Source organism: Triturus cristatus, chromosome 10 (genome assembly GCF_964204655.1).
Source record: "Triturus cristatus chromosome 10, aTriCri1.1, whole genome shotgun sequence".
Taxonomy (NCBI): Eukaryota; Metazoa; Chordata; class Amphibia; order Caudata; family Salamandridae; genus Triturus; species Triturus cristatus.
This window is the reverse complement of record NC_140593.1, coordinates 1,230,042,889-1,230,061,448: the sequence shown is the minus strand read 5'-3', so window position 1 is coordinate 1,230,061,448 and position 18,560 is coordinate 1,230,042,889. Positions and strand designations below refer to the sequence as shown.

The window sequence follows — 18,560 nt, the reverse complement described above, 5'->3', positions numbered from 1 at the left end:
AATTATCGTCAATTATTTTACCTGGTTCTGCATTTATTGCTATACCCAGGTAAGCTACAGATCCTACATATCTTCCATCCACCTTGGCTATTTTTTTTTAACATAATACCGGAGTTTTATCAACATTTAGTCGGTAGCCAGACACATCTCCAAACTGACCGGTTATGTTAACTACCTCCCTCATAGCTAGCTCTGGATCTTTTGTAATGACTGCTAAATCATCCGCATAAGCGAGAATTTTAGTATGAAACCCATTTGATATTACTGGTTTAATGATCGCACTATTCATTAATTGTGTAATTAAAGGATCTATGTAGAGCGCGAACAAGATTGGAGAGCATGGGCAGCCCTGTCTCGTACCCCTTGTTATATTGATCCTATCTGATCTTTCCCCCATTGATTGAATTCTAGCCGTAGGTGATGAATACATAGCCTGAATAGCTTGACAAAATCTAGGGCCAAATCCCCTTGCCTCCATAACCTTCCATAGAAAACTCCATCTAACGCGATCAAATGCCTTCTCTGCATCGAGGAGGATCATTGCGACCCTCTCCCCCCTAGCAGCACCGATGTCAAATAAGGTAATAGCTCTCCTAATATGGTTTGTGGTTCCTCTTCCTGGGATAAATCCATGCTGCCAGGGGGAGACCAAGGACGCAATAATCCTTCCCATACGAGTGGCCATGATTTTGGCATATAGCTTGTTATCACTGTTAATCAATGATATTGGTCTGTAGGAGCCCGGGTTGGTCTTTGGTTTCCCTTTTTTGTGAAAGATTACTATATTGGTTTCTTGCCAAGACTCAGGTATTATTCCGGTATTCATAACACCATTGAATAGATCTAAGAGCAGTGGTGTTGTTTCCTCCCTTAGACTTTTATATAGCTCTAACGGTATGGCATCTGGGCCCGCCGCCTTTCCGCTTGCAAGATCTTGCAGAGCTTCCAATACCTCCGTCAATGTGATATCTTGTTCCAGTAATTCGATCTGGCCTAATTTTAGCTTACTACCCATGTCTAACCATCTTATATTTGGGTGCCCTCCAACCGCTTCCTCCTTATATAGTTCTTGGTAAAATTTCCTAAACCCCTCCAAAATTTCACCAGGCTTGTCGTATATTTGGCCCTGATATTCAATTTGTGTCACAATGTTTTTACTTGCGACCTGCCTGATTCGCAAGGCAAGAGCTCTACCTGCTTGCTCACCGGTTTCATAAAGGCATGATCTCTGTGCCTGGTAGTATGCTGCCGCCTTTCTTGCTAATTGTTTCTGGATCTCAGCTTTTAAGGAGTTTACTTTATGTAGGCTCTCAACAGATTGATCACCTGTAATTAAATCTTGTCTATGTTGTGTCTCTGCCTCACTCAATTTTCCCATCAATGCTTCCCTTTCCCTATTAACCTTTTTCCATACGTTGGTGGTATAGCTTATGGTCTCTCCTCTTATTCCTGCCTTGAAGCTATCCCACACCACTCCCCTTGATGCACTATACCTATTAGCGTCAAAAAAGGACTGGGACCATATTTTCATATGAGTGATGTAGTCGACATCCGCTAATAATTTTTTATCAAATGTCCAAGGTCTAGGAACCTTGTATGATCTATTGATGACCATATTTAAGACTAGGGGGTTGTGATCTGACATGATTTTGGGAAGCTTGTTTATTTGAACACTCTTAAGTAAGGTAGTCGAGATCATAAAATAATCCAATTTCGAATATTTATTAAAAGGATGTGAATAATAAGTAAACCCTGGATCTCCGGTCAGTAAATTTCCCCAGACATCGTATAAGCCATGTGACTGCATCATTGACATGATTGCTCTAAACACCCTTGGCTTCCTGCCTATGTATGCACTACCATCCGTAAAATTCGCAGAGATGTTAAAGTCTCCACATAGTACTATGTTGGTATGCCAATCAATTAATTCATTTTCAATGTGGCTAAAAACTTGTGGCCCGTCTGTGTTGGATCCATATACTGTACAAATAGTGAAACCTAAATTCATTTCGCATATTGCCCATCTTCCTAGTGAGTCTGCCTTACACCTTTTGGCCCCCCCTAACCCCACTTTGCCAATTATGGCCACACCTCTTATCATAGAAGTCTGGGATGTACATGACAACAATTCATAGCCTTTAAAATTCAACCAGTGTTTTTTGCTCCAAGGTAAGTGGGTCTCTTGTAGACATATTAAATCTAAGTTTATCATATTTAAATATTGTTCAAGCTTCCCCCTCTTTTTCCAATCATTTAATCCTCCTATGTTAAGAGATCCAATCCTTAGCTTCGGCATAGCCAATTTTTAAATACTTCCATAACATCAACCTGTCCGGATACCTGAATTCATAATAAGAACCCATCCTTTGTTTCAAATTTCCTCCTTCATTCGAAATCCCTTTAACAGTACGAACTCTCTTCGGTTTTTTATTTTCTCCCCCCAGATCCACCACCCAACCCCCTTTCCCCCCCTCCCTTCCCCCCCCTCTTACCGCCCCCCTCCTGCCACCCTTTGAGGCATCCTGGGTTTAGACTCACCCAGCTGTTGATGGCCGTGTGTTCCACACGCCTGGACCTACTACCTGGCCTGATACTATATGATCATACTGAGTGTCAACCTTATATCAAATAATAGTAGTTAATAGTTTGTCGGCACTAAATGTCTTCTTCTGTTCAGTTACTTTTGTTTTGTTTCATTCTTGCTTCAACCTCCTTAAGATAGACCTCCGCCTGAATCTCACTTGTGAAGCTCCTCGTTGTACCTTTATATGTTATTTTTAATCGTGACGGATTTTGCAGGTAGACCGTTACTCCAAGCTTTTCAAAAGGGGCAAACAGCTGTCGCATTCGCCATCGTCTTTCAACTGTTGCGTGTGCAAAATCTGGTCTTACAAAAAACTTAAAGCCCCTATATTCTCTTTGAGCCGTTGGCCTAGCCAAGTCATATATAGTGTCACGTACCAAAAAGTTTCCAAAGTTGACTAGGAAAGCTCTCGGATATTTTAGAGATTTCTCTGACCGTTTTGGTAATGTTAGTGGAAAGCGATGTGCTCGGCATACTTCTTTATCCATTTCCCAGGAGTTGAGTTCCGGGAAAGAAGATTTTAGTAAATTAATCATGAAGTTTCTTGGATCACTCCCTTCCGAGCCCTCTGGAATCCCAAGAAATCGAAGATTATTCCTTCTTGTTCTATTTTCTTGGTCTTCAACCTTTGTCTTTAGGTCTTTGATTATACCCTCGTGCTCCTTTGCTTGGAGTTGTAATCTGCCAACGTCTGATTCCAGGTTTTCTGCACGAACTTCTACCGAACACATTCTATCAGAGATTTCCTGACATGTATTTCCAACTTTATTGATAGCTCCTTCCAATTTTTGAATAGCGACATGGTTTCTTTGGCTATCTTTCTTTACATCTTGACGAAAATTTTTAATTGATTCGAAGACTTCACTCAGTGTAGGTTCTCTATGCTTCAGCTGCTCATCGTCATCCGGGTTGTCAAAAATATTCTTATTTCTTTCAGATTCTGCGTTTGTTTTACGATGAGGACTTTTGCGTGAGAGTTTGGTTCTCACTGTTGTTTGTTCTGGATTGCTTCCAGGATCTGTCGTTTCATCCTGAATTATATTTGGGTGCCTTTTATGTTTGCTTCTTTTTCTCCCCATTTTCTTTGTTGATATATAATCATATAGTAGAGCATTTTTAGATCCAATTTCTGTCGGTAAAAGTACTTTTTTGTCCAGTTCCTCCTGTCTGGGATTCTCGCCAAGATCAGTCTCTTCACTGGATTTGCTGAATTCACTGGAGATTGATATTCCTGTCTCATAGATCTCCGATTCAGAGCCATCGGAAACTTCTGCTGAAGCGTACCCCTTCGTAGCTCGGTTTATATTCGATAGTTCTACTGAAGTGCTGCCTTTCACTTTCCACATATTTTCTTGTTCTAGATGTTCTACCGGGACTAAAACCTCATTTACAGCAGTTATGGTCCTATTTTGTAATCCTTGTTGATCCATTGTGATTGATGCAGTTTCATTATAAGGGCCGTTCTGCTGTCTTTCCTTAATTGCGGGGCTGAATATATTTGAAATTCTGGGTTGGGAGCCTGTTGAATGCCCAGTTATATTAGCCACAGCTTTTAAATTTTTGATCGTCTGTGGTTAGTCTCAGTGACTCAGGGAGGCTATTCCACAATTTTGCGCCTAGAAAGCTGAGGGATCTGCCTCCAGTGCGGGCACAGCATTTTTGAGGCACAAGGGCTAGGTTGACATTTGAAGATCTTAGGGGTCTAGCAGTTGTATAGCGATTAACTCGCTTATTTAGGTAGCCAGCTCATAAGCCGTGGAAAGCTTTAAAGAAGATGGTCCTCGCTTTGAAGTCGATCCGTTCCTTTATGTGGAGCCAGTGTAGAGACTTGAGAATAGGGGTCACACTAGATCTGGGTTTAGGTCTCGGGATGGCTCTGGCCGCTGCGTTTTGTACCACTTGTAGGCGCTGGATAAGGGATTTGGGAAGACCGAGGTACAAGCTGTTGACATAGTCAAGCTTTGATGTCACCAGAGCCTGCATCGCGATCTTTCTGCTCTCAAGCGGTAACAGTGGCAGGAATATTTTTAGCATCCGGAGTATGCCAAAGCAAGCGCCAGTTAGATTTTGGATTTGAAAGCGCATGGAGATTGTCTTTTCTATGACAATTCCTAAGTTTTTTACTTTCTCCTTTTCCGCGGGTGGGGTGGCAGATCTTTTGGCCACCAAGAGCTCCAGTCAGGCGTTTCTGGATTACCAAAGACAGCAACTTCACTTTTGTCAGGATTGCACTTCAGCTGATTGATCTTAAGCCAGTTAAAAACCTTTGTGAGGCAAGACCTAATCATTGCCCTGTCAAAGTTTTCACACGTAAAAATCAGCTGAGTGTCATCAGCATAGGAAACAATTTTGGCGCCCTCTTCCTCTACCAGAAATGCAAGGGGGATAGATATATATTAAAAAGGGTAGGACTGAGAATGGAGCCCTGAGGGACATCATGGCTGGAACCGGGGATGAGAAAGGGGGAGCCAGATGTCCTGAGATTCATTTGCCAAGAAGGATGACATCCATGTTAAGGCTCCTGGATGTTAGCAAGTCTCTCCAGGAGCCTCTCAATTGGGACCGTATTGAAGGCCGCCGACAGATCGAACAGTATCTGAACAGCCTTGCCTCCCTGGTCCAGCTTACCCTTGAGATGTTCAGTCAGTTCCAGCAGAGCGGACTCCGTACTGTAGTTAGCCCTAAAACCGGAATGGGACACATGAAGGAGCTTCCCATCTTCAATGTGTTTTTGGAGGGCCTTGTTTACATGCTTCTCTAATACTTTGGAGAGGGCCAGAAGAAGGGAGATTGCCCGGTAGTTGGTAGGGTCCGTCGGTTTGGCGTTAGCCTTTTTTATCAGTGGAAGAAGCTTAGCATTCTTCCATAATTTCAGCATGTTGCCTGAGGAGACGGAAGCATTAAAGAGCTTTTTTACAGTGGGGTTTATGGTGGAAGCTAATAGGTTCAGGATATTCGCTGGACATGGGTTGGTAGGAGAGCCAGACTTAATGCTTTGGAGAAGGGTCAGTGACTCTTCAAGCTGAAACTCTGGGAAAGCTAGTAAAGATGGAGGATCCAAGAGGTGAAATTTACTATTAGAACTAAGGTAGAAGGTCAGTTCTTCCTCTGAGATGTGAGTGAAGGCTTGTTCGATCACAGGGATCTTTTTGTGGAAGAATTGAGCTATTTGCTTAGACCATTCTTGCGTGCATGGCCCTTCCTTTGTGCCAGCTTTCAGGGCGTTAAAGGATTTAACTATGCTAAAGATTACCTTACTCTTATTTTGGGCATTTTCTATCTTGGTTTGAAAGAAGTTTTTCTTGGCTGCCTTCACAAGATTGTAATGAGCTTTTAAGTTGTCTTTATACACCTTCCTGTCCAAGGTAGATAGGATTTATGCCATTTACGTTCCAATTTTCTACAATTTCTTTTGCTAGATCTGAGGGAATCGTTAAACCATGGAGCTGGTGGGGGCGAACTCTTTAAGGAGCAGGAAACAACTGGTACAGGTGCATCAATGTTAGCTCGGAGCCATGAATCTATTGAGAGGGCGTCCGAGTCGGGGCAGACAGACCGCTCCAGTGAGGAACAACCGAGGGCGTCTACTAACATCGGGATGGATATTTTATGGAACGTCCTGTAATTAGGGACCCTCTTCCCTGCGTTAGCCGGAGGGGCTGTGGCAGAGTTGGGAATGACAAATTTTAATAGGAGGTGGTCAGACCAGATAATGGGAAGAGGTAGGCTTACTTATATGTCAAAGTTGTGAAAGATTTGGCTAGGGTATGGCCCTTCTCATGGGTGGCCGAATAAATAGATGGAAATGTGTTGCAGGCCTGCAGCGTCTCCAACAAGGAAATTGTTTGAGGGTCTTTTCCATTGTCCATACGTATATTGAAATCTCCCAGAATAAGGCAGTTGTATTTTAAGGTCAGGGAGGTGGTGGCTGTATTAAGCGTAGTAATAAAATTTCCAATTGCACTGGGAGGTCTGTAAATTAGAAAACCAGCTATGCTATGATGGGGAAGAAGGTACAGTGGAAGTCTAAGGACTCTGCGCCCTCGATGTTTTCCATTGGGATGGGAGAGCAGTCTAGTATTTGATTGTAAATTATGGCGACACCGCCCCCCTTCCCACTCGGTCGGTCCCTCCTAAGGATTTTATAACCCGTAGGGATGGCCGAGGTGATAGTAGGGTTGGAGGCTTCAGACAGCCAGGTCTCAGTGAGGAATAAAAGATCAGGCTGTTCGTTTAAAAGTAGACCATAAATGTGTGGTTCATGCTTTTGCATAGAGTGACAATTTAAAAGGGTGGCCTTTAAGTCCTTTGTTTTCTTATTGTTTTTACACTTATTGTTGCATGGGAGTATCTTGGGTGTGGGTTTCCTTGGCTGGAGGAGAGACCAGTTGCACTTATTACATCGAAAGTCTACCTCCAAGCTCGGATCAGCCGCTGTACACTGACATAATGGTAGCCGCCTAAGACTAAGCAGTGTTTCCCTATTGTAATATAGTGGAAGAAACTCACCGGAGGGAAACTGGGCAGCATGGCCGGCGTCGGACGCCTCCAGGCGCAGACGGGCTTGCCTTTGGTGCGCCTTCGACGTGCCAGCGGCGCGCCCACTGCGCGCATCCTTTTGCATCAGGAATATATCGACTAATGCCTATGATGCAAACTGGATCGCTAACGCAGCTGAGGAAGTGCAAACTACGTGGGTGGAAGTGAAGAGCCTTAGAGTAGCCACAGCCCTCCGCACAATCGGCGTATCAGCCGCGGCGGACCAGGGCTGGAGGAAAAGCGAGAAATACGAATCGAAGCAGCTGAGGAGGTGTAGGCAAGCAGAATCAAGTAAAGTGCAAGTGCTCGTAGGTAGGAGAAATTGTTAAAAAGCACAGAGTAATTCAGCCACACATATACATTTTAAAAAGTATTAAAAAAACCTACGAGCAGGGCAGGAAACACTAAATCCTACCGCTGTCAGCTGCGCGCGTCCATTTAGATCGGGAATATATTGGCTAATGCCTATGATGCAAACAGGATCGCTAACGCAGCTGAGGAAGCGGAAACTGTGTAGGAAACAGGGGCTCAAATTGGATCATAAATTCAAAGCTGTTCTGAACAGGGGCCCCCAAAATATGTCTGGCCCAGGGCCCCCAAAATTCTTAAGATGTCCCTGTCTGCAGGTTTTTTTACTTCAGGAAACCTTTGTGTTACCCAGACTAACATAGAACCGGCCTGTTTCTGAGGTGTACTAAACTAATTACGTGTTCTTTCACTTTGTCTTTAAAATCAGCTTGTGAAGTCACAAATCGCAATGTCCACAGGTGGTAAGTCAACTGAAACTCAGGGCTCTATACCCCAAGAGCACCCCAGCCCTCTCAGGGGGGCCCAAGTCTCCCACGGTTCAGCTGCCCCGTTCATTCACTTTCTACTTAGATTCACTTTACTGCAGTTAGAACTCTAGCTGCGCCCTTTTGAGGTACAACATCGGCATTATTTCAGTAATCTTATGTTATTGAATTGACAGTGTCAGAATGTAATTAAATCCGTCAGCGCTAAGCCTGTGAACTCCACTCCGTTCGCATAGTTTTCCGCACTCCGCAGAGTTCTGAAAAATTCCGCTCCGCATGGAGCCGCAGAGTTTTTTTCCTCCCTCACGCTCCCCGGCGTCAAGTTGGCGAGCGAGGAAAATCCATATCTGGTGAAATTTCTCAATGCGGGCGGCTGCATTTCTCAGTGCGGGCGGTCGAGGGTGGTAGCAACCGCTCGTGTTGAGAAACCTTCTGCTTGATTGGTCGTGAGAAGCAGCGCCCTCTTGCGCTGTGCTTGGTGTCATTCATGTTGATTTCACAGCACAGGGCAAACACCCGGCGCTGAAAATCAACGCAAAGAGGCATGACCTAGCTCACACCACCGCTTTTGGAATTCCGCGCTGTGGAGTTCTTTGATCACTACCCAGAGTTCTCCATAGCAGAAATCCGCGAACTCTGCCCAGGCTCAGTCAGCGCCGCTGTCAACATTATTCACAACTTCACATGCATTGAAGTCTCAAATGAGATAGAAGCAATGGGACGCTCTAGGCTGCACGCGTAGAGGACTAATGAATGTAAGCAGAAGCAACAATTATTCATCACCTACTCGGGTGCTTTAAACCTCAACAAGCACTGGCAAAACCAACAAGACTTATTGACTTTGACAATATTTTTTTTTCATGCTGTTTAGCATTGAGGCTGTTGTGCATCATGGCAAAAAAATAAAAACAAAGAAGCCATGACTAGGGAGAGCAGGAATTGACAGAATTTTGGTCACTCCCCATTACTCTTTAATGCAAAGCTCTGGTCAAATTCTGCCAACCGCCTTGTGGAAGTATTTTTTGCCCACGGGACTCCAGAAACTGAGATGGTGAGTGAGATTTGGCATCCCCAAGTCCAATTTTCTACACGGTCGGTTACGATTGGTCGCGGTCACAGGACTGCTGTTCGAGTAGATTTTGCTGCTGCTACTAGAGAAGCAGCAAAACCAACTTGAGTGACCGCGCACTCTTGCACAACGCATGGTGCAAATTGCGCTGATTTTTCAGCACTGTACGTACTACCAGCTGCATATTTTCTGCGCATTGGCGGAACTCCACGGAATCTCGCTGAGTTTTTATGTAACTCCATGGAATTCCTTGGAGTGAAACTCCACAAGTTCTGCCCATCCTGGCGATGACGTAGCTTCCACACCATTTTGTAGGTGTACACATGTGTTCAGCACTTCTACAAAAGGACATAGGTTTTTTTATTTATCCGAGATGGGTTAGTAAATTTTAAAATGTAGTGTGAAAGCACTATTTAAAAATGTTGCATGAAAGTGCTGTGAGCAATTTTACAGATAAGCAGCTTGTGGGGGCGAGTTGGGGATGGGGTGGAGGTAAAGAAACACAGCGGAAGGGGGGTGAAGCAACAAGGCAAGTGGGTGAAGAAGCAACAGAAGGGAGAGAACAAAGATGAATGACCGTAACTTGAAGTGTGTGAGAAAAGAGTGACATGGGCGAGAGAGAGCAACACAAGCAACACAAGTGCACAGTGGGTGGAGGGAAGCATATGAGTGAATGAGAGAAACGTTTAAGGACGGATGAAAATCACGCAAGGAAGATAGCTGGTAAACACATGCACTCTCATGGAGTGCTTAAAAAAAGGAAAGAAAACACTTTCCCTAAAAGCAAGCAGAGGAAGCATGGAAACCAGCCAATCAAAAATATGGTAAAGAGGCAATGTTCCATGGTAGGGGCAAGCACAAGATGGAATGGTTGAAACAAGTAAAGTCATCCAATAGAAAGCAAGCACATAAGAGTAGCAGTAAAGGCAACCAATGGTAAGCAAAGAGCACGCGGCAAGGCCCTACATGTTCTTGGTAAGCCCTCAATACGTCTTTTGCAACCAGAAACCACGTGCTGTCCGGGAGGCTGAACCTAAAAATGACCAGAAGTCCTGTGATAATATTTTTTTAAAGTAAATAACCTGCAGAGCAGGCTCTCTGATAAGATATTCATATTTTCATAGAGATACCTTTGCATAACTGTGTTTATTGAGTACTTAGTCTTATAAAAGTCCAAAGTACTAGAGCAATAACATTCATATTGGTGAAGAACTGACGGGGGCCAGTGTGCAGCGCATGCTCAGTGCTCACAGATTAAAGGGTCTCTCCCACTAACACTGCTCTCACTTCAGGACTCTACAAACTGCTGACCCTGGAGCTGGAGGGCAATGACTTCCATGACGGCAACGTGTACCCTCTGACCTTCAAACCTTTGCGGAGCCTCATCTACCTGCGGCTGGACCGGAACCGCTTCCGGGCAGTGCCCTCGGGTCTGCCTACATCCTTACAGGTGAGCAGGGCTGCGACAGAGTGTGCAACCCACCATCACCATGTGCGTGAGAGCCCCTTGTCTGCTCTGGGTTTGGGTGCGGGTGGGGGGGGACTTTGCAGCACCCTCTGTCCAGTATATTTCACTTGCACTAATCTAGCACAGAGAACCCCCAAGTTACCTTCCACAAACACTAACCGGCACTATCATAGCACCAGAGAGCCCCGCAGGTGCCTTTCACCGGCACTATCTTAGCACCAGGGAGCACCACAGGTGCCTTTCACCGGCACTATCACAGCACCAGAGAGCCCCACATGTGCCTTTCACCGGCACTATCACAGTACCAGAGAGCCCCACATGTGCCTTTCACCTGCACTATCATAGCACCAAAGAGCCCCACAGGTGCCTTTCACCGGCACTATCTTAGCACCAGGGAGCACCACAGGTGCCTTTCACCGGCACTATCTTAGCACCAGGGAGCACCACAGGTGCCTTTCACCGGCACTATCACAGCACCAGAGAGCCCCACATGTGCCTTTCACCTGCACTATCTTAGCACCAGGGAGCACCACAGGTGCCTTTCACCGGCACTATCACAGCACCAGAGAGCCCCACAGGTGCCTTTCACCGTCACTATCTTAGCACCAGGGAGCACCACAGGTGCCTTTCACCGGCACTATCACAGCACCAGAGAGCCCCACATGTGCCTTTCACCTGCACTATCATAGCACCAGAGAGCCCCACAGGTGCCTTTCACTGGCACTATCATAGCACCAGAGAGCCCCGCAGGTGCCTTTCACCGGCACTATCATAGCACCAGAAAGCCCCACTGGTGCCTTTCACCAGCACTATCACAGCACCAGAGAGCCCCACAGGTGCCTTTCACCGGCACTATCACAGCACCAGAGAGCCCCACAGGTGCCTTTCACCTGCACTATCATAGCACCAGAGAGCCCCACAGGTGCCTTTCACCGGCACTATCATAGCACTAGAGAGCCCCACAGGTGCCTTTCACCGGCACTATCATAGCACCAGAGAGCCCCACAGGTGCCTTACACCGGCACTATCACAGCACCAGAGAGACCAGAGAGCCCCACAGGTGCCTTTCACCGGCACTATCACAGCACCAGAGAGCCCCACAGGTGCCTTTCACCTGCACTATCATAGCACCAGAGAGCCCCACAGGTGCCTTTCACCGGCACTATCATAACACCAGAGAGCCCCACAGGTGCCTTTCACCGGCACTATCATAGCACCAGAGATCCCCACAGGTGCCTTTCACCGGCACTATCATAGCACCAGAGAGCCCCACAGGTGCCTTTCACCGTCACTATCATAGCACCAGAGAGCCCCACAGGTGCCTTTCACCGTCACTATCATAGCACCAGAGAGCCCCACAGGTGCCTTTCACCTGCACTATCATAGCACCAGGGAGCCCCACAGGTGCCTTTCACCGGCACTATCATAGCACCAGGGAGCCCCACAGGTGCCTTTCACCGGCACTATCACAGCACTAGAGAGCCCCACAGGTGCCTTTCACCGGCACTATCATAGCACCAGAAAGCCCCACTGGTGCCTTTCACCGGCACTATCATAGCACCAGGGAGCCCCGCAGGTGCCTTTCACCGGCACTATCATAGCACCAGAGAGCCCCACAGGTGCCTTTCACCAGCACTATCATAGCACCAGAGAGCCCTGCAGGTGCCTTTCACCGGCACTATCATAGCACCAGGGAGCCCCACAGGTGCCTTTCGCCGGCACTATCATACCACCAGGGAGCACCGTAGGGGGCTTCCACACGGTGGCGTAACATTAGCCTCTACAGCTCCTATTTTGCGGGTGCCCCAAGCTCCAGGGGACCCCCTCCGGCACTGTGCACAAGCCGTGGCTGAGAGTTCCTGACTGGGTCCGGAGTGTGGGGGCCCCTCTATGTACTTAGCAGGGGGGGCACCTAAAGTTTTGTTCCGCCACTGCTTCCACCTGCAGTAACCTAGCACCAGAGAGCACCAGAGGTACTTCCACTTGCCCTGCCACCCTAGAGTCCCTCAGACACAATCCACTTTCAAAATCTACCACCTCAGGGCCACACTCAACAACCTTCAGTGACGTAGTACCTGACAGTCCCAGCAGACACATTCCCCATTCCCTAACCTAGTACCTAAGAGGCCCTGGGACATATTTAACCTTTTCTAGCCTTGTGGCCTGTAGCCAGGCTTTCTACAACTCACTTGCCACATTCTCCCAGAAGAAAGTGGGGGATGTCTTCAACAGATTTGCGGGAAACAAATCTTTAGGTCCGGGGAGGGAGGCCATACATCTGCTTCCTCTGGAAAATCCTCTTTTCCTGAATTCTGTCATCTTACAGTGGAACAAGTGAAACAGGCCATTCTGTCAACTAAAACCAGATTCCCCCTGGATCCTTGCCCGCCATTCCACTGTCTAGCAAGCGCGTGATGTGATTGCCCACCCCTTGACCGAGATCTTTAATGCCATGTTCATTTCTGGTATCTCCCCAAAGAACAGAAGGAGGCATCCGTTCTTCCTCTGTTGAAAAAAACAGCCTAAATCCAGAGACCCTACAGCTTTCCGCCTATCTCCCGGATTCCTTTCCCGGCTAAGCTGGTAGAGAAGGCCATGAATTCCCAACTCACCTCCTTCATTGATGACATCCAGCTGCTAGACAAGACCCAATTTGGATTTAGAGGCAGCCACAGCACCAAGACAGCACTTATTGTGGCCACAGAGGAAACCATTAGATAGGAGCAGTAGCCCAGCCCTTATTGTGCTCGATCTGGCCTCGGCATTCGATACAGTCAATCACACATTACCGACTGACCATTTTCAGAGGATTGGAATTAAGGATGCGGCCTCGGCTCTGCTGCGCTCCTTTCTACCTGATCTTATCCAGGCAGGCTCCCTTAAGGAGTTTACCTCTGAACCTTTTCAAGTGCCTCGTGGGCTCCCTCAGGGCTCATCCTTGAGCCCGACCCTTCTTAACTCTTGTGTTACCCCCCCTGGCTATGCTGATTAAGACCTAGAGCCTGTCATTAGTACCCTACGCTGACGACACCCAGATAGTGGCGCCGCTCTCTAACAGTAGCAAGAATTGAGGGAGTCCTTTCGGTCCTGCATGAGAGTGTTGGCAAGTGGATGGGTGGAAATTGCCTTAACTTGAGCTCCTTTAAGACTGACGTTATTCGTTTTGGCAACAATATCTCCTTTGGGTCCCTGTCTTGGTGGCCTCAGGGGCTAGGACTGCTCCCTCTGCCCCTCAAATAGGTAAACAAATCTAAGCGTTGTAGTTGATGAAAAACGGACTTTTAAAGATCAAGTCTGTTCATTTACCTCTGCGTCCTATTACATGCCGAATATCATAAAGAAAATTGCTACATTCAATTCCCCAGCCCTTTTAAAAATGGTCGTGACTGCTCTTATACTTTCCAGACTAGACTATTGCAACCGCCTCTAACAGAGCAGACAGAAAAAGAGTTTTAAATACACTCCAGGCTCTGCAAAATTTGGCAGCAAGGATGCTTATGAATGTGCCCAGATCTCACTCCGCCACTCAAGCGGGAAGCAGGCTACACTGGCTTCTCATCAAACAGCCAATTGTTTTTAAGGCTCACTGTGCTGCGTTTAAAGCACTGCATGGTCAGGGTCCAGAATCCCTGGAAAACAACTTTAAACGCTATGTATCCAGCAGAGCTCTGTGTCTAGCTCAGCAAACAACCTAGCCATCCCCTCCATTAAACACTCCTTGGGCGAGGCAGGAGTTTTGTTAGATGCACTCCTGAGAACTGAAACAGTCTTCCAGCAGAATTGAAATCCATGCCTTCTCTTTTGGCATTTAGGAAATCCCTTAAAACGCGATTATTCTGGAAATAGTGGGTACCTCCATTCCTTGTACACTTTCAGTGCCAAGACGCCCCGGGCATTCGTTTGCTCTACAAGTCTCATCATCATCATCTTGTACCCGATAGTCTGTCTGAAACCTTCAGTCTTTCTAGCCTCCATCCAAGAGTCCCCCAGAACCTTTAACCTTTCCTAATCTAGCACCCAAGGGTCCATACGTCACCATTAACCTTCTCAACCTACCACCCTAGAGTCTTTGACACACTGTTAACCTTCTAAACCTAGCACCCTAGAGTCCTTGAGACACCACTCACCTTCTCAACCTAGACCCTAAGAGTCCTTGAGACATGTTTAACTTTCTCCAGCCTTGAACCTGATAGTTCTCCAGTAACCTTCAATCTTTCTAGCCTGCATCTAAGAGTCCCCCAGAACATTTAACCTTTCCTAACCTAGCACACAAGAGTCCTTGAGACGTGTTTAACTTTCTGTAGCCGAGCAACTTACAGTCCCTGAGATACTGTTAACCTTCTCAACCTAGAACCCAAGAGTTCTTGAGACATGTTTAACCTCTTCTAGCCTAGCAACCTACAGTCCCTGAGGCACCGCTAGCCTTCCTAACCTAGCACCCAATAGTACTTGAAACAATGCTGACCTTCTGAACCTAGCCCCCAAGAGACTTTGAGACAATGTTAACCTTCTCAACCTAGCACCCAAGAGTCCTTGAGACACTGCTTAGCACCCAAGGGTACATGAGGAACCGCTAACCTTCTCAACCTAGCACCCAAGGGTCCATGAGACACCACTAACCATCTCAATATAGCATCCACGAGTCCTTGAGACACTGTTAACCTTCTCAACCTAGCACCCAAGAGTCCTTGAGATACTGCTAACATTCCCAACCTAGCACCCAAGAGTCCTTGAGCCACTGCTAACATTCCCAACCTAGCACCCAAGAGTCCTTGAGATACTGCTAACATTCCCAACCTAGCACTCAAGAGTCCTTGAGCCACTGCTAACATTCCCAACCTAGCACCCAAGAGTCCTTGAGATACTGCTAACATTCCCAACCTAGCACCCAAGAGTCCTTGAGCCACTGCTAAAATTCCCAACCTAGCACCCAAGAGTCCTTGAGCCACTGCTAACATTCCCAACCTAGCACCCAAGAGTCCTTGAGATACTGCTAACATTCCCAACCTAGCACCCAAGAGTCCTTGAGACACTGCTAACATTCCCAACCTAGCACCCAAGAGTCCTTGAGACACTGCTAACATTCCCAACCTAGCACCCAAGAGTCTTTGAGCCACTGCTAACATTCCTAACCTAGCACCCAAGAGTCCTTGAGACACTGCTTAGCACCCAAGCGTACATGAGGCACCGCTAACCTTCTCAACCTAGCACCCAAGGGTCCATGAGACACCACTAACCATCTCAATATAGCATCCAAGAGTCCTTGAGACACTGTTAACCTACTCAATTAGCACCCAAGCTTTGTCTGAGGTGGGATGTTGGTTCTCCGCTGTGTTGGGACCGTCAGCCTGTGGGCGATGTGGGTCATGATGTGGAGAATGGTTGTCCGTTTGAGCCTGTAGTGGGCAATGACTTCCGCGGACGTTAGGGCTATGAGAGTGGTGCGTTTTCGGTAGGTCTTACTCTACGCTGCCTCTGTGGTGGTCGGGGGGGGGCGGGTCCGGGACTTGGGGGTGATGGCAGTCCTGGGGTTGGTGCGGTAGGTGTTGTGGCCCTGTTGGGTCTCCGAGCTGCATGATGAGTAGCTCCATGGCATTGTGTGTTCTTCGAGTGTGGCTGTGTGCGGGGCTCCATTGCCTACTGCAGGTAGGCGTTCGTCTTTACACCTGCTTGAGGCAGGTGCTAAATACCTGAGGCCACCGCGGCTTATCGCCTGTTTTTGGTTCGCTTCGCAGTTCTGTCCGTTTGCTGTGAAAGTGGTGTTGTTGTTTTTTCGTGTGTTTTTGCACGGGAACGCCTACTCTGCATCTCATTAGAGTTAGTTGGCGGTGTCTGCCGTGGTGTTAGATTTTGGAGCAGTTTTCGCGGGAATACTGGTGATGTGTGCAGTTTGCACCGGCTTGTGAATGGGGTGTTAAATCTATCTCCACTTTTGTTGCGTTAAGGTCGAGATAAATGGGAGATAAGTCCTTGTGAATAGGCCCCTGAGTGTCTGAGTGTGTAATTGAGGGACTGAGCGATCAAGGTGTTGAGCGAGTGAGTTACTGGGCAGGTCAGAGGCTGAGTGCGTGAGCTTCTGAGTGACGACGGCAGTTGCTGAGCGTTTTGTACCCGAGACCTGTTGGCACGGGCACAACACTCCGAAGTGATGCCCAAGTGGCGCGCTCCTTAAAGCTGCCTGTCTTGTGTGTGGCACTTTGCAATTGCGCATTTCACAAACTGTGAGATAAATGACAAATGTGAGTATAATTTCCAAGTCTCTGTTCTTCTGCCCCCTCTTCTCGGACATGAACAAAAACCCCAACCTCCCAGACACGACGAGTGCCGCACCACAAGCACGCGCGGGGCTCTCCAAAAATGCGCGGGCGCTCGTCCCACCGAAGGCCGATGCTTCGCCTGTTTTCTTTGGACGCTGCTCTCACTCCTTCGCTGGGGAATTGTCTTCCCGTCTGCGATATTTTGAGCCTCGCCACCTTCTTACGTCTCGAGCGTGGCTCTGTTGTGGGAAGGGCGCGCCAAGAGGCGGCCATGGGACCCCGAGGCGCTGCCAGGCCAGGGGGCGCTGCTGGGGCCTCTCTGCACCTCACACACCCCGCGCCCCCGTCCGTCCTCGGGGTCGGGACGGTCTGGCCTGCTGCTTCATTTATACTACGGTCTCGCCTTCCAGCCAGCCCCAGCTGTCTCGCCAGACCATTAAAGAAAACAGACACACTGTACATATATGTAAGAGGGGCTTTTGGTCAGCGGCGCCATCCGTTGGTCCATGAAAAATAATTCTTTTCAATGAAAGGTGGTGGAAAGCGTCTTTTTTATTTGATTTCTATATTGATGTAGAATACCAGCTGTTTGTTTGGCCTACAGTCTGTGCCAAGTTTAAATGGGGATTTAATTTAATCTTGTTGCAAAGTTTGAAATCCGATCAGATGGTGACTTATTCTTGTCTCCTTCACAAATAATAACGATAAAAATATACGGCACCTCTGAGAGGCGGCTCCTGAAACCATCACTGGTAAAAGAAGCTTCTTCAATTGTTATTTGTAATTTGAAATTATTGTTGCAAAAATGCAGCAGCCACACTCAGGAGGTAACGTGCCTACTGTTTTTTTTAATGATTGTGGCTATCATTTGCAAAAAAATAACCATTGCACCAGTTTGACAAAACTTGACTTTTTCACTTTGCCAATGCTTATTTAAAAAGCGAATGGTATTAAGTGTCAGCCTTCACCCGAGCTAGAAAAGGTATTTGAGCCACAAACAGACTGATAAAGTCAATCTTGGCTCAAAGAAGTTATTTGAAAGAAAGGCTATTGCTGTCTCTTACCTCCTGTTTCCACAGTCACGTGTCTCGATGTGTAAGAGTGCAGGGGGCCGCCCCACGAATTGTGAGTTTTGTGGGCATTACTGTCCATGTTCTTACAGCAGCGCGTGTTGTCTATCCAGCACATCCAGCTTACCTACATGATGCAGTGAATGCTGCGCTCAGGGTTAGATACATTTTTACTGCAGCGCGTGTTGTTTCCCCGCACTTCCTGCTCACCGACATGACACGGTGAATGCTGCGCCCAGGGTTAGATACATTCTTACTACAGCGCATGTTGTCTTCCGGCACTTCCTGCTCACCGACATGACACAGTGAATACTGCGCCCAGGGATAGATGCATTCTACTGCAAGACATGACACAGTGAATCCTGCGCCCAGGGATAGCTACATTCTACTGCAGCGCTTGTTGTCTGCCGGCACTTCCTGCTCACCGACATGACACGGTGAATGCTGCGCCCAGGGTTAGACACATTTTTACTACAGCGCATGTTGTCTTCCGGCACTTCCTGCTCACCGACATGACACAGTGAATGCTGCGCCCAGGGATAGATGGATTCTACTGCAAGACATGACACGGTGAATACTGCGCCCAGGGATAGCTACATTCTACCGCAGCGCTTGTTGTCTGCCGGCACTTCCTGCTCACCGACATGACACGGTGAATGCTGCGCCCAGGGATAGATACATTCTTAGTGCAGCGCGTGTTGTCTCCCGGCACTTCCTGCTCACCGACATGACACGGTGAATGCTGCGCCAAGGGTTAGACACATTCTTACTGCAGCACA

The 18,560-nt window shown here is 47.5% G+C and overlaps 1 protein-coding gene across 2 annotated transcripts in view; it reads left to right on the top strand.

Moving 5' to 3' along the window:
* Positions 1-18,560, top strand: part of LOC146797147 (extracellular matrix protein 2-like) — a 191,183-nt gene that overhangs the window by 71,966 nt on the left and 100,657 nt on the right. For both annotated transcript variants that reach the window (XM_085629823.1, XM_085629822.1), the window contains one exon: positions 10,279-10,436. In XM_085629823.1, the coding sequence (XP_085485949.1) occupies positions 10,279-10,436 (158 nt within the window). The remainder of the gene's footprint in view (positions 1-10,278; positions 10,437-18,560) is intronic.